We start from the raw sequence: 17,192 nt of genomic DNA, 5'->3' as shown, positions 1-17,192 counted from the left end.
TTTGTATGTGCTCAGAACTCAAGTAATTAAACATTAGTATTTTAAGTTGCTGAGGACTTTAAGCAGGATGACCTGAAGGATCTTCATTGATGCTGTCACTGTTTTCTCCTGGTTTTTGCTAATTTTTCTACTTTTGGGGCTGCTTCTCCATCAAATTCAGCAAATATTAAAAACAACCAGGCAAACATTTGGCATTACCTCCTAAATAGTTAAAATTAACGTCTGTTTTATCCAGAGCCTCTGCCTTCTGTATGCCTGTATTGTTTGACCCTGTGCCAGAGGAAGTTGTGATTGTTTAGTGATATCTTTAGTGAAACTTGTGGGATCTAAATCATATTTACCTGAGTAAAATAGGGGCAAGGATAGCTGTGTTTCTAAGTGTAAATGGACACTAATATATTTATTTTTTTCTTTCCCTTTTTGATTTAGCCTGAAAATAAGAGCTGGTAGGATTCCTTAATCTCTTTTTCTTCTTTTAAATTTTCTCCAGGATGACCTGGATCTGCCAACCTCATGCACTAATAAGGACTTTCCGCTTTCAAAATCCCATAAAAGGACCCGGATGAACACTTGCTTCCAACAGGAAGAGACGCAACAACGTACCGAGGAGGCTCTCAGAGAGTTATTTCAGCATGTTCATAACATGCCTGACTCGGCAAAGAAGAAGAAGCTCATCCGACAGGTATCTATTCTGAAGCAGAGAAACAGTAACCCTGATTTAGGGAAACAGTTATGCAAATGACAGAATATTTTTGAGAATGGTAGAATCTGAATTGGTTCTCGGTTTTCTAAGAGTGTACTAGTTGAGGATCTAAGTATCTCCCACTTTTTGCTCAGCAAGTATAAGTGAGAGTCTGCTGAGTCCTGAAGTATACAGGAGGATGCTCCTCTGTGGCAAGTGCCAGGTGTACCAAACCTGAGGATGAGCTGAAGCTGTTGAGGAACACTAAGGACCACAAAGAGTAATTTGTTTTCTTTGTTCGTTTGAAGCCACATTGAAGCAGGCCTGGTAGTGCCAGCCCCTGGTCCCTGCTGCTGCAGTTGGGCCAAAGCTAAAAGTGCCACCAGTAAGTTCATTTAAGGTGGAGTGAAGCCTCCAGGGTTGGGGGGGGTGAGGGGGAGTGGTGAGCCAGTCCAGGTCAGAAAAAGGGAGCAGATTCAGGCTCCTCTACCAGTCTTTATTGGAAGTGGGCCTGTAAGTGGTAGTTGTATCTGCTTTCAGCTGGAGTGAGAGAGGGAAACTCAGTCTAAACAAACAAAGCAAAAAACAACAATGTAATAAAGCTATATTGAGCAAAGGATAAGAAGTAGGACACTGAAAATTTTCCTATAAAGGGAAAGAAGTTAGCATGAATCCCTTATTTTGCTTCTTTTTTTTCTGGCTAGAAGATTGACTTTTGGGCTGGAAGGGACAAAACAGAAATTTAAGGAGTTGCTACCCTAGGTTAGTAAAGTTATTGTGAAAGATCACTTAGTTGTTGTTAATGGATTCTAGTCACCAGACAGGGACAGATATTGAAAGAACTAGCACCTCTGATGACTGAAACACTATTAGTGATCTTTGAAAACTTGAGGAAAAATGGGAGAGGTGTTACAAGACTGGAGGAAGGCAACTATTTTCTTTTCCAAAGAAAAGAATGGAAGTAGTCTATAAAATATGGATTAGTGACCCTGACTTCAATTTTTGGCAGAATTCTAGAATGCCTATTAAAGAGACAGTTTCTGAACCTCTGGAAAAGGGAGCAGCGATCACAGTAAGCGAAAGCATGGTTTACATGTAAATTGCCTCATTTTCCTTTTTTCATAGAGTCTCCAGAGTGGTACATGAGGAGAATGCTGTCAGTGTATTTGATGTAAAGCTTTTGGAGCTCATGAAATAAAATTTGATAGGAGTAAATGTAAACTCTTATATTTGGGTTAACAATGTCAGTTTCATCACTACCAGATAGAGGTTTAGATAGTAGTTTATCAAAAGAAAAGACCTTTTGTGGTAGTGGTGGCCTACAGCTTCCTTAGGAATTGGGATTGCGACATGGCATCCCACTAAGCCAATGCTGTCTTAGACTGTATAAGAGAGAAACAGTAGTCAGGGTTAGGGATTCCTCAATTATTTACCTAATACATTTTTTACTTCCACATTACAGTCTTTTCTAGCCAATCTTCCCCATCATTACTAGCAGGGATTGAATCCCTTTTGTGACAAAGAAAATAGTTTGGGCTGAATGAAAGGGGGTGAGGCAGAGAATACAGGCTCATGATTTTTGTTATCTCAGTAGCTGGTAAGAAAACATTCCTGTTTAAGAAGAATTCTCCTGCCCTTGTTCCTAAAATTGATTTGAGATGTGACAGATTATGCCAAAGCAGCAGTATGTTCCGTTTTGCATATTCAGAGAGAATGCTGATTTTAATCCTCAGCAAAGTAGTTTAATTTAGGATTCCACTGAGGTCTGCACCAATCATTAAAAATGACAAGGAGAAAAATTGGCTTCTTGAATTAGCTAGCACTCTTTGCTATGTGGGCATTGTGACTAATAGAACTTCAGGGTTGGATGAGGCCTTAAAAGCCAGTTAGACTGACTCCTTTATTTTATAGGGGATGAAGGCCAAGAGATTATCAATTGTGACTTACTTTCTTCCTTCAGATCCAAATGTAATTTGCATCCTAAGAGTATTAGTATGTTTTCTCATTATATTTGTTCTCTTTAGTAAAATTTTTATTGTTTATATTATTTGTTTTTTGCCCTCATTATTTATGAGGTCATTTTTAGCACTTTCACATCTGTATTATTTCCTTTAATAATTAAAATATTTATCTAATATTAGAGAAGTGTTTAAAACCTCTACTTTTCTGTATTTTTTAGTTTTATGCCTTAGCATGCAATCAATTTTTATATATAGTAGATGGCATGGAGGCTTTTATAATAGTTCTTTCAATTATGGAAAGAGGATATATTTGTAATTGTTAAAGAGTGAATATTATAAAAGGCAAAATAAACTATTTTGTATAGATATAAGCTTTTGGCACAAATAAAATAAATGTAGTTAGAAATTAAACTATATACAGAGCTGTGCATCAGAAAAGAAAAATCTTGGCATGAAACATTTTTTGTTAAAAATCTAACATCTAAAATCCATAAGGAATCATTGCAGAGTTTTTAAGATTGAGCCATTTCCCGAAAGATAAGTGGTCAGAGGATATGGAAAAATCTCAAAAGAAACACAAATTTATTAACAACTGTCTAAAAAGGATTTAGAATAGCTAGTACAGAAACCCAAATTTAAATTTAAAATAACTTTTATATTACTTTACATTCATCAAATACACAAAGATAGAAAAATTCATTACTGATAGGGATGTAAGAAAATAGCCTTTGGTAAAACTGTGAAAGGAATGCATCGTTTTGAAAAACAATTTGGAATTACTGCTGTAAAGTTACCTATGTATATATCCTGTAAATAAAAGGCTATTAAATTAAAAAAAAAAAAAAACAATTTGGAATTATGCAAAGAAGTTGGAAAATTTTTCATACCCTTTGACCCATTAATCTCATTATTGTACCAGTACACTTTATTCATAGCAATACTACATTACAAGGAGTTGTGAATATGAGGAATTCAAAGAAATAATGGAAGATTTGTATAGAGTGATAAAGAGTGGACAAAGCAGAACCAAAAAGATGCACAATGATTACAGTTATGTAAATGACAAATTTAAATGGCAAAACATTCAGATGATAAACATTGGAGAATGTTGATGCTTACTTATAAAGTATATATTTTTTGTTTTAATAAACAGAAAAGTAAGTAATAAGGGTAGCTATGTTTTCTATCAGAATCATACTCCCTGATATCTTATTTGACTTGTTGTACATTAGGAAAGTCAATTAAAAGTATACTAGGGGTTTATGTATTGAAACATTTATGAGTTAAATTTATTTTTTTTATTTTTGGTCAGTCATTCAGAAATCTTTTTTTTTTTTTAATTTTTTTTTATTTAATAGCCTTTTATTTACAGGATATATGCATGGGTAACTTTACAGCATTAACAATTGCCAAACCTCTTGTTCCGATTTTTCACCTCTTAACCCCCACCCTCTCCCCCAGATGGCAGGATGACCAGTAGATGTTAAATATATTAAAATATAAATTAGTATGAGTTAAATTTAAAAGAAAAAAAATATTTTGGAAGAGAAAAAGGTGAATACTTTGGTTAGGATTCTGCTGTACCATATGTTTCTCCCAATAGGGAATGATTTACAGCGTTGAAATAACTCAGAAGAGTTTGTATTTGTGAACTACAGCTCTTTTGGAGCCAAGATGGTGAATCAGAGACAGCAAATGGCTAGATTCTTTCACCATTCCCCTCCAACCAACTTTAAAACAACACCTCAAATCAAATATTGGAGTGGTGCAGCCCACAGAAGGTCCAGGACATTTTCTGTCCTAGGAAGTCCATAGGAACTGTCTGAGGTGGGGCCTTTAAGGAGCTCACACCCTGTGTGGCAGCAATAGCAGCTGCAGGAACAGCCACAGCTTCAACGGCTCTCAGTCCAGAGACAGGCTCGGGAGCAGACAGCTGCTTCGTAGAGATTTCAGGGGATCCCTGGACTGGCCCTGGGTACAGCTGGTGCTGATAGACAACTCTATTGCTCATGCACAGTCCTGGGTTACAGTTTGAGAGTGGAGAAGGGTGCTTGTGATTGATCCCAAGGGATTCGGGGCCGAGGACCAAGACAGGTGCGAGTGTTGGCAGCAGCAAGGGAACAAAAGGCTCTTCCTGGGTAAAGACTAGGGTGTAGGTCGGGAGAGCAGTGGCCACACCTCTGTCTAGGTCATACCCAGGACTAGCTCCCAAAACAGTGGCATGAAAAAGCCTAAACCTTGGGGCAGTGTCTCCCCACCCTAGGGGAACTTTACAACTTTAGATATAAAGTTCAAAGTCAAGAAACAGGCTGGAAAAATGAGCAAACCACAAAAAATGAACTTAACACAAAAAAGCTACTCCAGTGGCAGGGAAGACCAACACAATTTGGAATTAGGCCCAAAGGGCTATAAAACAGTGTTGTTTACCCATTGACCCAGCAATACCACCACTAGATCTGAAATCCTAAAAGATCGGAGGAAAGGGAAAAGGACTTATGTGTACAAAAATATTTACAGTAGCTCTTTTTTGTGATGGTATAGAATTGGAAATTGAGGGGATATTCATGCTATCCATATGCAGAGAGAGAATTGATAAACCGAGTGCAAATTAAAGTATAATTTTCTCATTTTTTTTGCTTTTAAGAAATGTGGCTAATAAGGAAATATATTTTGCATCATTTCACATATAAGTGATATATTTCTTGCCTTTCAGTGGGTAGAGAAGAAGTGAGAGGGAGGGAGAGGATCTGGAATTCAAAATTTAAAAAGCAAAGAATGCTAAAAATAAATAATAAATTAGGGTGACATTTTAGTCCTAGGGCCTTTCTGAGCTTCAGAAGTCCTTCTTATTCTTTTTAATAATTTATATGAAAATGGGGCATATAGTAGTATAAATGAATGTTGGATATTGCAAGAGTATTTTTTGGCACACATCTCTGCATTTATGCACATATTCTTGGACAGTAGATTTGAAATTTGGGAATCTTTTGGAAATCTTTGGAGAGGTATTTGTTGCTGAGAAAATAAAAATAAGAAAATAATAAAATATCTTCTTTATTGTCTTCAAGTTTAATAAGCAGCCACTTGCTCAAACTCCAGGAGCAGATGGCTTTACCCCCCAGTTTCAGAAACGGACCCGTTCACGTTCCTTCAGTGGACTTATTAAGGTAGGTAAGTTCAGCCATAGAGTTGGCAACATTATCCCAGAAATTTTTGATAGGTATGAAATTTGCGTTGATCTTTTCCCTATCTGTGAAATAATTTTCTACTCTTTTGGTGTTCCAGAGAGGCTGGGATAGAGTTTGGGGAAACTTATGATAGACGTTTTGATGTGTAAGAAGTGTAAATGAAGAAAGGGGAATATCTTTGTTAGTACTTTGGTGTGACATAGCCACAAACCAGTTCTCAGCCTCAATAAGTGTCACTTTTCTATCAGCTTCCTTTGTGTCTGTGAAATGACTTTTGTTCAATAATGGGAAGCATTTCCCTTTTTCTCTAACTTGCTTATGTTTTTACAGAGTTAAAGTTTGTTAAGAGTTATTCTGGGAGGAGTTCTGATCAAGGCTTGTTTCATGTCAAATCCCTGTGGGAAATTTTAGGATAGGGGGAGTTAAAAAATAAGGATCAGGAGAGATTGGGATTTAGGCCTGTTATTTCACTGGCACAGGGAGCTGCTCCCTACCAAACAGTCTGGCACCTCCGAAACAGCCTGAGAGTTGCCCAAAGCCCGGAGGGGCTGCGGCCGCCCGGTCACAGAGGCAGCGGTGTCAGAAGCGGGACTCGAACTGGGACCTTCCTGGTCCTAGGCTGCTCTCCTGGCATTCCTCCGTTCTGTCCCTCACGAGGTATTGCTCAGTCTCTTCAGAGGAGGGTCTGTGTTCCTGGCTCAGCACCCTGTCCTTGTGTTTGGGGCAGTGCCATTCCTTATTTGTCCCCAGCCATCTTTTTTTTCTACTTAAAGAGCTGAATCTTTAAGATGTGCTACCACCAGGTGGTAGTAGATGCATTGGTGACAGAATGGGAATTACCGGGCTCCAGAGAGACATGAGTGACTGGGAGAGAGGGGCACATGCTTTTCTGTTCACTGTCATAAGGGGAGAAGAGAGAACCTATTAAAATAGATCTGTAGGGCAACCCTACTTCATTTAAAATGCAGTATGACGAGAGAGAGAAGTTCCTTTGTACAAATTAGTACCTTTCTCCCTAGATTACAACCTTCCCTGATCCTAGCCGAGTTGTAATCAGTAAGTTAGTCTGAATCACACGGAAGCTGCATTCTGGCAGATGACTCTGCTGATGGTCAGTGTCTCCCACGTGGGCCAGCGGTCACTGAACGGCTGCTGCAGGAAGGCACTAGGTCTGTAGCCTTCAGGGCTCCATCCTGGTGAGGCTTTAGTAGCCAGAAAAATTTACTCGTCTCCTCTCTCTGTCCATGTTTCATTAGAAGTCATGTCACTTTTTGCAGGTGATAAGTGAAAACCAGTCAGGAGAGTTTTCTGTAATGTTGAGAAAACCTGCTTCTTGGGTGTGTGTATGTCTGTGTGTGACACTTGTATTTTGGTGGCTATTGGTAGTGTGACTACAGAAGAGCTCTCCTTCACAGTGCAGTGGCCTGTGGCTTTTACAGACTCTCTTGTGAGCAGACTTGCTCTTGATGAGAGCACAAGATTTTAAAAGTTATCTTATCAAAGAATAGTCATCATGTGCTAAATATAGTAAGACAGTTTTTTCCTGTGAGTCCTAATGATGGAGTCCTCCATTGTAACAAATACACTTGTGTGACAGTTGTAACAAGTTAGGATTTTTTTTTTAAAGAATAGTCTAGTGCCTACTTCCCCACTAGGGTTTCCAGAAGCATTTTGGAATTGACTTAAGCTATTTTAAGTTGATCTTCAGGTTGTTTCTGTCTCATCCCTCTGCCCTTTAGATCTTTCCATTTTTAAGTTATGTAGACTAAGTGGCCATTTAAAAATAATTCCTCACTGTTATGCAGGGTTTTATGCCAGGCTTCATGTGGAATTAATTATTGCACCTGAGGAATGTATCTTAATGTTATAGCTATGATGCTTTTTTTTTCCTCTTCCAACAATATTTTTTTCTTCTTAAATTAGCGGAAAGTCCTGGGGAATCAGATAATAATGGAAAAGAAAAATAGGTGTTGTACTCCAGAATCCGTGGACATTGGTGACTTGAACAGATCCAGCAAAGAAAATGTGAACTTAGTAAGAGCCTGTTCTTGTCTTTTATATTTACGGGAGATAACATCAAAGTAATAACACACAAGCCTTCAAGTCTGTCTTGTGCTTCATCCATTCGGTCAATAGCTCCTGCAGCCCTTAGTTCTGTCTTCCTCTTTTTCCCCTTTCCTTTTGCTGATTCTCTTCTCTTTCTGGGACTCTCTTGTTTGGCTTATGTCACTAATCTTGGACCGTACTTACCTTGGATTTGGGCAGATCAGCAACTGAATATGTTAAAAGTTTATCATGGGATTTCAACTAATTATATTAATATTTAAACACCTTCACATTTAATCTATATAAATAAATAAAACATTTATTTTGATAGCAAAATCTGTCTACAGGAGTGACACTAGAACACCTGAGCCATTGTAAAAACTGTCTTTTGTTCCAGGTTTGTTCTGGATCTCCAGCACTGAAGATGGCACCAGCAAGATTAAAATTATCTGAAGGAAAGAAAGAAGGGAGAAAAGGTATCACCAACTAGTTTATTTTTTAGCCTCTATTATTCCTGATAGATATATACTTTTGCATCTAGAAGTTGACATTCACTCCTTTAATAATATTTTTAAAAAAGAGAATATGCAGAGAATACTATAGAAGATATTTTAGAAGCATAAGAGAGATAAGCATGGCATAGTGGGCAGAATCTTGGGCTTGGATTCAGGACCAATCCTATCACAGATATTTACTCGCTGTGGGACCATGGGCAATTAGGCAACCTCTCAATCCTCTGTTTGCTGATCTATAAAATGAAGATAATGATAACTGTACATGGCCTATAAAAGTTGTTGTAAAGCTTACATGAGATAATGTGTTCTAGTACTTTGCAAACTTTAAATGTATTATGTAGAAGTTATTTTGAAAGATAATTTAAGCTCTTAGAATTTGCAATCTAGTTGGGGAGATTTGACTTATTTGAAAAGACTTACTACCTACAGAGTAATTCTTTTCAAAGGGAATGCTGGTGTAAATTGTTATAATGCAAACTAGGCAGCTAAGTGCTGAAGGGAATGCACAGTAAGAGGAATGATTACAGTCATCTGGGATGAATAAAATATCAAACATTTAACAGGTTTTTGTGAACAGGCAGTGAATTCTATTTTGAGAGTTGTTACAACTGTTATAACAGTAGTCATTGTGGCTTACTAATTAAGTAACAGCTAACTTCCTCTTCCTACTGAGGCACATTTGAATTGTCATAATGCAAGCCCTCATTCAAATTGTTTTTGACACAAAGAAGTAATAGGCTGTGCAACTTTGTGATAGATGGTGGTTATCATACTTGGTAGGAAGGAAGATTGGATGGACTTTGGTCATTATGTAATTATAATGTACTCTTGTCTGTAAATTAACAAAGTGAATTAATTTGAAGGCTTAATTTTGCTGAAATTTGAGGACAGTTGTTTTTGATGCTCTAGAGAAAGTGAGCAAAATCTATGTTTTTCATTGGTAAAACTTTTCATCTTTTTAGAAAACTGAAATTCAATTCAATTTGCCATTTCATTATTTTAAAATAGATCCCCTGGAATTGAGCATATTCCATCTTCACTCAGCTGGCGCTGGGGTGGCCAGAGGAATATGGGGATTGAAGAAAGGAATCTTTAGGTCCTACGAATGAATTTATACATCATATCTCTCACCTAAGTTGCCTTGTCATTTTACCATTATTCTTTAAAAATCAAATCAAATATTCATTGATAAGATCTGTTTGCCAGTGCTTTTCCTCCTGTTAACAGGAAGCTGGCAGCTCCTTTGAGTCCTTGATTCCCCAAACTTTCTTGTCTCTGTATTCCTTCAATATTTTTCTCTTTATTGTCTTCAGTCTTTCTTTTTTCACGGACTTTTTCCTTCTCCCCTCAAAGATGTAAGGATTCTTCTTATATAGAAAAATCTTTATTTGATGCTTAACATTTTGAGTCACAATTCTTTATATTTTCTTTTCATTGCCAAAGTTTTTGGATGACTCAATTTCTTCACTACCCACTCACCCTCAATTAATTTCAATTTCAGTATAGTTTTTGCCCTCATCATTCTTTTCTTGAAGGTCACCAATATTTTCTGCATCTTCAGATTTAGTGCTGTTCTCTGAGGCCTCATTCTTCTTGACTTCTTGAATGCTTAAAACTTCCTTCTTCAAACTCTTCTCTTAACCATACTTTCCTTGTTCTCCTTTCAGAGTGACTAAAAATTCTCCATTTCCTTTTAAAGATGACTATGATTTTTTTCAAGCCTTAATTATGGGCATATTTCAAAGTTTTTCCCTGGGCTTTCTGTTGTTTTCTTTTTATATAGATCTTTTCCATTCTTATAGTTATTGAGAATTTATTTTGTAGTTTGTGATTTGCCAAACCTACTAATTACTTCAACTAGTACCTTTGCTGATTTCCTAGAATTTTCCAAATAAACCATCATATTATCAGCAAAATAGTGATAGTTTTATCTTCTCTTTATGTATCTGTATATCATCCATCTCTTTCTCTTGTCTTAAAGTTTTATTATCCTTACATCAAATAATTGTGGGAGAAGTGAGTATCTTTTTTTCACTGGGGATTCTTAATTTTGACTTTAGATAGATACTTTTCATATCAAAAAAAAAAAAAAAAGATCCTCTATGCCTTTAGTTTATAGCTTTTTTTTGTTTGTTTGTTTTTTTTTAGCCAGAATGAATCTTATTCTTTATCAAAGGCTTTTTCTGTATCTTGAGATAACCACATTGTTTTTGGATATTTTTGTTTTTAATATGATTAATTATGTTGGCAGGTTTTTTTTTTTAGCTTTGTATTTTCAAAATACATGCATAGATAGTCCCCGACATTCATTCTTGCAAAACCTTGTGTTCCAAACTTTTTCTCCTTCCCTTCCCCCCCAGACAGCAAGTAATCCAATATAAATTAAACATGTGCAGTTCTTCTATACATATTTCCACAATTATCATGCTACACAAGAAAAATCAGATCAAAAAGGAAAAACAATGAGAAAGAAAACAAAATACAAGCAAACAACAACAAAAAAGGTGAAAATGCTATGTTGTGATCCATACTCAGTCCCCATAATCTTTCCTATCACAAGTCTATTGGAATTGGCCTGAATCACCTGATTGTAGAAAAGAGCCATGTCCTTAATGGTTTTCTTAATGTTGCAACATTTTTTTGCATCCCTAGTATACATTCAACTCAAGTCAAATTGATTTCTTGAATTTGACAAATGTTAGATTATTTTCTGAACCCATATAAGCAAGTCCATTGGATCATACATTTAGAGCTGGAAGAAACCTTAGAGGTCAGTGGGCCCAACCCCTTCATTTTATAGAGGAGGATCCTAAGAGAGATAAATAAGGCAGTTTGCCCCAGGGAAGGGTTGAGAGGATTTGAACCCAGGCCCTCAGCCCCCAAAGTAGGTGTTTTTTTTTTTTTTTTTTTTTTAAACCATATCAAATCACAGAACTGACTTCTTAATCCTTAGTGAGTAAATGAGCTGGATCTCCAGGCCTAACTTCTCATGTGAGTTCTGTTGCCATATTTTTCAGCTGCCAGCTGGACATCTGGTTTGCCTGGCCGGCTTTTATCTTGAAATCAGCATTCCCAAAGCTGTGTCCTTTTCCTCTTTGTGATTTTTTCTTTTTCTATAAATGGGGCCACTCTTCTCGAAGTCACTCAGACTCAAAAGTATTGAAATTATAGATGAAAACTCCCTCTTCAGCAAAAGCAAAGTAATGGCTTACTACTTGCATTCCTTTCCTTCCGTTCTCATTACCAACATACTAATTCAGATCCCAGACTCTTGCATTTAGCTTACCTTTCCAATCTGCTCTATACATAGCCATCAAAATAATCTCTTAAAAATCTCCCATTAATTATGGCATTTTCCCAAGGGGAAAATAAAAACCCAAACTTTTAATATTACTTGATTACTTATAAAGTCTAAACTCTTAAATTAGCATTCAAAGCCTGCTATAGTTCTACCCAGGTTAAATTTCCAGCCTTATCTTTCACTATAATCTTACATAAACCCTTCACTCTAACCAAAATTGGTCTATTCATTATCTTGTGCTTTCTCACCTTTGCTCTGATTATTTCCCCCAACTGGAATTTTTTCCATCCCATCGTTACCCACAAAAAAAGGGTGATCACTACAAATGAGATATCCTTTTGTCAGTTGATACCTTGCCTATCTGGGATGGATCCTGCTCAGTCTTTTCCCCTTGTGAAGATGTTCCTCCCTAGACTTGTAGAATCTCAGGGATCATCTCAAGACAAGAGCAGGAGAGTGCCTTCCCTCATGGAGCTTACATTTTGTGGTCATCTTTACTCCTTTACTCCCTTAGGAATCACCTTTATATAATGTTCCTGACAAATTGTTATTCAGCCTCCACATGAAGACTCCCAGCAAAGGGGAGCTCAGTATCATGTGGACGGTACAGTGAAAGTTGCTTAAGAGTCTTGGAGTCTCCGTTTCTTTGTCTGTAAAAGGAAGAGATTGTTAGTAGTGAACTAAAGAGTACCACATGGGTGGTTGTGAGGATCAAATGTGAAACCCTTTGTAAAGTGCCATATCAGCATCAGTTGTATAAGACCAATGCATTCTGTTTTGGGATAGTTCTAATTATAAGGAAGAATTGTGCCTAAATCTGCCCCTAGAGATCGAATTTTGGCAGGTTCTTCCAAGTTCAAAAGACTTTGGATATGGGCCTAGGGACATGTTTTAAGTTAAGCTATGAGAGGCTTATCACCACGTGGGTTACAAGTTGGTAAACATTTTGGGCACAGCCACGCTTAAAATAGAGCATGAGAGTTTTAATCTGAGTCAAGTGAGGGAGGTCACACACTAGGAAAACTATATCCTTGAAGGATTGATGAGTGAATGTCTCTAGAAAGGTTCAAGTGACTTGCCCAAGAGCACACAGATGGTGGACAGAATTTGAATTCAAGTCCTCTTATTCTATCAGCGTCCCACATCGTACCTCCTTTCCTATGGGACCTCGTCCATGACCTCACATGCTGAGATCAGAACAAATGCAGCTGGTGAGGGTGAGCTGAAGAGAAAGAAGGCACTGGGAAAAAAACATCCAAAGGTTTACAGAAAGGGTCATTCTGAGGGAGAATTGCAGGTGCAAATTTCCTAACATTTGAATGTTTTTGTTTTTTACAATTTCATATGTTTAAATATATTGTATACTTTGTTCAAGTTTATTAATTTTGTTATTCCTCTTCAAACCTAGGAATCCTGTAAAGGAAACCAGCATCCTCAGGCTTTCTAACCAGGGTCTTCCATTTAGTTCAAACTAGATGGGAATCAACATATACAGAAAAGCATGGACTTTCAGCCTGCTTCCTGCAGTTTGAATTTTCAGAGCCAACTAATGCTGACTTGACTGTTCCCTCTAATTCTACTCACTGGATGATTATTTGGAAACTGTGCCTTCTGAGAGAATATTGTGAATTTGTGTATGTTTTCATTTTTTTATTAATTCAAAATATGGGGAAACCACTATCTAACAAACAACTTACACGATAGGATGAATACTTTGAATAAAGTGGGCTCAAGAGCTCACTCAATGTAGCAGCTCAATAACTTCTTTTTTAAGCTGATATTTATGTTCCTCTGTTAGTATCTATCTTTTAAATATTGCCTCAAACTTTCTATGGTTATTGGCAAATTTATTTTTGTATTGATTGACTTTTTTGTTGTTGTTTGTTTTAAGACATCATTTTCTTCTTTAAAATCCTTCATTTATAATATAAAAGCCTTAACCTGTGAGGCTTTGAGCCATTTTAAAAAATGTCATTTGACTTTCCTCTTTGGTCTTCAGGAAGAATCTTGGGATTTGGGGAAGCTGTGTAGTCTCTTGCTTTCATCTTCCTTGTTTCAATTTTTATAACTTCATTTGAGGCTGTTTGGGAATCTCTTTTTGGAATATTTTTTTGAGATCCAGAGATTGGAATGTGTTTATTTGAATTAAAGCCTGAAAAAACCAACAGCAGTCTGCATAAATGCTCTAGTATATGATAAATATTTTGGTTATTTTGTGTATTTCCATTTAAACTATCAAATAATTTTCCCCTTGTTTTTCCTTTTTCTTATTATTACAGTTGTGTAGTTGCTAGGCTTCTCTCCTCTTCAGTCAGTTGTCTTTTGCCTAAACACAAATCTCAGTTTCCATTTTAGAACCTTTGCCCTTTTTTGTTTCTGTGACAAATATCTGGAAATGAGATTAGAAAAGTTGCTGACAGCCCGCAGGAGATCTGTTAAAATATTTGTGCCAATGGGCTGAATGTGGTAGCTCTGCCCTGTGAGCGGGAGAGAGCCAGCTTGCCTGGTGTGGAGGATTGGAGGAGTTGTGTGGGGAGGTGGAAGCTCCCCATTGTGTCCCCTCGGTTCTCCTGGCTCCCAAGAACAGGTTGGGGGTGTTGGGGCGTTCCCTCAGAGTGGTGGGAAATCTGTGCCTTATCTCCAGTGCTGAAAGGAACGGTTGTTATGCTCATGTCCTCACTGGGGGAGTACGCAGGGTTCTTCAGAGATGCTGCCAAAGACACGAGTGGAATGAAGTAGGTGGTCAGTGGGAGGCTCACATGTGTGTGTGAGCAGTTGTGGCCTGTGAATTGAACTTGCATAGATTATTAACAAAGCAAACACCTTTCTTAGAAACTTACTTCATATTGCCTCTTGGTGCCAAAATAGCTGGGTTTAAGGTTTTACTTAAACTAGTAAAAACTGCTGTTTTGAAATAAAAGTTTGCCCTATTGTTGGAGCAGTATTTGTATATAGCCTAAGTGCCAGCCTAGCCTACCTTCCACGTTCCTGGGTTCTGGGTCTCTATTTTGTTACTGTAACTGTGGAAGTGAAGACAAGTGAGAAGCTTTGTTTGAATGAGGTGAGGAGCATAGTAAAATAAAATGTCTGAAGGGGACTGTTTTTTATGTGGGGGAAATTTCTCATAATTCACCAAATTACACATTTAATTTCTAACATTTCCCTCATTGGAAAACAAACAAAATAATCATCCTCCTTAGTGAGATATCAGTGAATCCAAATGGGCCCAGTTATTTTGGCACTTAATTAAATTAGAAGATAACTCCTTTCTCTTCTTCTTCCTCCTCTTCTTCCTTCTCCTCTTTCTCTTCCTTTTTAAAAAGTTAGTATTCTTCTAACCCAGAACAGAGAGAGCCTCGGCAGTGTGGCCTGACCCCATGTTGGAAGGGCAAAGGGAGAGCCAGGCACCCTGTGAGGCGATTAGTTATTTCTGGGGCTGCCTGTGAAAGGTAATTGATATGATTAGTTGTTTGGGTGAAGATTATTCCTGGAGGGTGTTGCCAAGAGTAATTCCGGACCACTCCCGTGGGCAGTGCAACTTGTGTGACTGGTGAGGCATTTCCTGGGTTATTAACTCGTTATCATTCTTATTGCCTTAAGGGGATCACGGGTCATTTTGCTCACAAAAGTTAAGGTCCAGGTGTTATTTGCGATTTGAGGGGCTAACCTCCCCCCTTGTGATACTAGATTGACTTAATATTGGCGAAATCCTGTGCAAAAAAAGGGGGCTCAGCCTTTTTGGACGTCTCCCATTTGGAGTTGAGAAGACATGTATTGTATTGAAGCCAAAGTCTGTATTTGACACACCTTTTTTGGGGGAGGGGCAGGGGGTAATATTTAAGTTATTACGTTTATGTGTGCTCTGCTATCTGTATTTTCTGTGTTAAAGTAGTTTTTACAGGCAGGTCTCCTGCTCTGTTGTATATTTTATTTCCTTGTAAGGTCATTTAAAATGTTTATTCATGATTCCAATTCAAAGCAGTATATTTGTGTGAAAGTGCAGACCACTCTTATTGTTCTTTGAGAGATGGATGCTACTAAATGCATAAATGATAAATGGAGAAGTCCTAGCACCTGGGTTTTTCTGAGCTTTTTTGTTTCTATGTGGGCCCGTGCAGCTGGCAAAGTAAGGAAGTAGTTCTGAAGCAAGGGCCAAGTTTGACCTCTGGAAACTACTCTAGAGTAGAAGTAGAGCAGAGGAAGGAAGGCAGATTTGACAGTGTTTTCCTTGGCTCAGAGTTAGTGTTCAAAGGAAAGCCCTTGGGAGTTCTGGTTGGAACAGGCCTGTGGCCCCTAGAACCTCCTTCAGCCAGCCAGAGTTCACTGGGCCCAGTCCTAGTATTGGAATTAATTTTGAAGTCATTCTCTTCTCCAGCCAGTACCAACTCTGAGCAAACATTTCTACTTAAGTCCTTCTAAAGATTTAGGATACAATTGAAAGGATTTTCTGGTTGAATTTGTGATCATTTTGAATTGTGCTACAGGATGTAATGGAGGAAGTTGCCTTTGCAGTGGGCATCTCTTTCTGCTTTTACATTCTGGGCCACATTGTTAGATCCTCCATCACTCTGCTTGTCCCCAGGGGGTCCGTGCAGACTCCTATGGAGCTGATTGCCTCAGTTGCAAGTGTCCAGGTAGTGAGGAATGCTGGGAAAAGTGAGCCTGAGATCAACATTTTCCTTTATTTCCTCAGAAGGAATGTCCTGGATTAGAGCTGAATTGATACTACCATATTATCCAGTGCTAGGAAGATTTTCTTTTCCTGAGTTTCAGAGCATCCAAGAACCTTTCTAAGCCAGTAATTTATTTGATTTTGGCAATTAGTATAATTTAAACAGTTTTATTAAAAATATTCGGCATTTCCCACTGTCTTAGTTTGGCCTTTGAACAATATAGTGCTGATTGAAGGGCCATTGAATAGGTATAGCCCAGAATAGCCCAAGTGCTGAGTTGCCATAGAAACCTTGGTATATGAGATTACAGCCAGCATTACGGCTTAAAAAAACTAAAAACAATTCTGCCTCAAACCTGTTGGAAAGTAACACGATTCAACCTTTTAGGATCTTTCCTACACAGAAAGTGCTGCCTTTGCAGATGTTAGAGGTCCGGTAATAGCTAAGGTTTTGGAAAACAAAAAGACTTCTCTGTTTTTCTAAAAATCAAACAATTTCATGATTCCACTAAATGTGTGATTGTAAATAAACAAGTCTATGTAACATGGTCTCTGTAATTTCCTTTATTTGTTTCTGTAATGTTCAAAGATTAAATTTTTTTGTTTGCTCTCTAAAGACTTGGCTGGCTTTTTTATTACAACGTTCATTTCTGCTGTTTTGGTGAAGGGGAAGACATCTTGTTTTTTATCATGTGGGGTCTCTACCAGGAGCTGTGAAAGCAGCACCTGAGCTTGCTTGTTTGTAGGCTAGCAAAGCTCATTGGGAAATGGAGAATCTGAAAGAGTTAATCTGTACTTGGGAAAAGATAATGTTGAAGCTTCAGCAT

The 17,192-nt window shown here is 37.7% G+C and overlaps 1 protein-coding gene across 2 annotated transcripts in view; it reads left to right on the top strand.

Moving 5' to 3' along the window:
* Positions 1-16,981, top strand: part of ARHGAP19 (Rho GTPase activating protein 19) — a 48,308-nt gene extending 31,327 nt beyond the window's left edge. For both annotated transcript variants that reach the window (XM_031956189.1, XM_031956190.1), the window contains exons 8-12: positions 491-682; positions 5,712-5,810; positions 7,755-7,865; positions 8,275-8,353; positions 13,102-16,981. In XM_031956189.1, coding sequence (XP_031812049.1) covers positions 491-682; positions 5,712-5,810; positions 7,755-7,865; positions 8,275-8,353; positions 13,102-13,112 — 492 coding nt within the window. In that variant the 3' untranslated portion in view covers positions 13,113-16,981. The remainder of the gene's footprint in view (positions 1-490; positions 683-5,711; positions 5,811-7,754; positions 7,866-8,274; positions 8,354-13,101) is intronic.
* Positions 16,982-17,192: the final 211 nt, after the last annotated feature.

The sequence above is a fragment of the Sarcophilus harrisii genome, chromosome 2 (genome assembly GCF_902635505.1).
Source record: "Sarcophilus harrisii chromosome 2, mSarHar1.11, whole genome shotgun sequence".
In the NCBI taxonomy this organism is placed as follows: domain Eukaryota; kingdom Metazoa; phylum Chordata; class Mammalia; order Dasyuromorphia; family Dasyuridae; genus Sarcophilus; species Sarcophilus harrisii.
The sequence above is the reverse complement of the archived record's forward strand: the minus strand, read 5'-3'. Positions and strand labels throughout refer to the sequence as shown.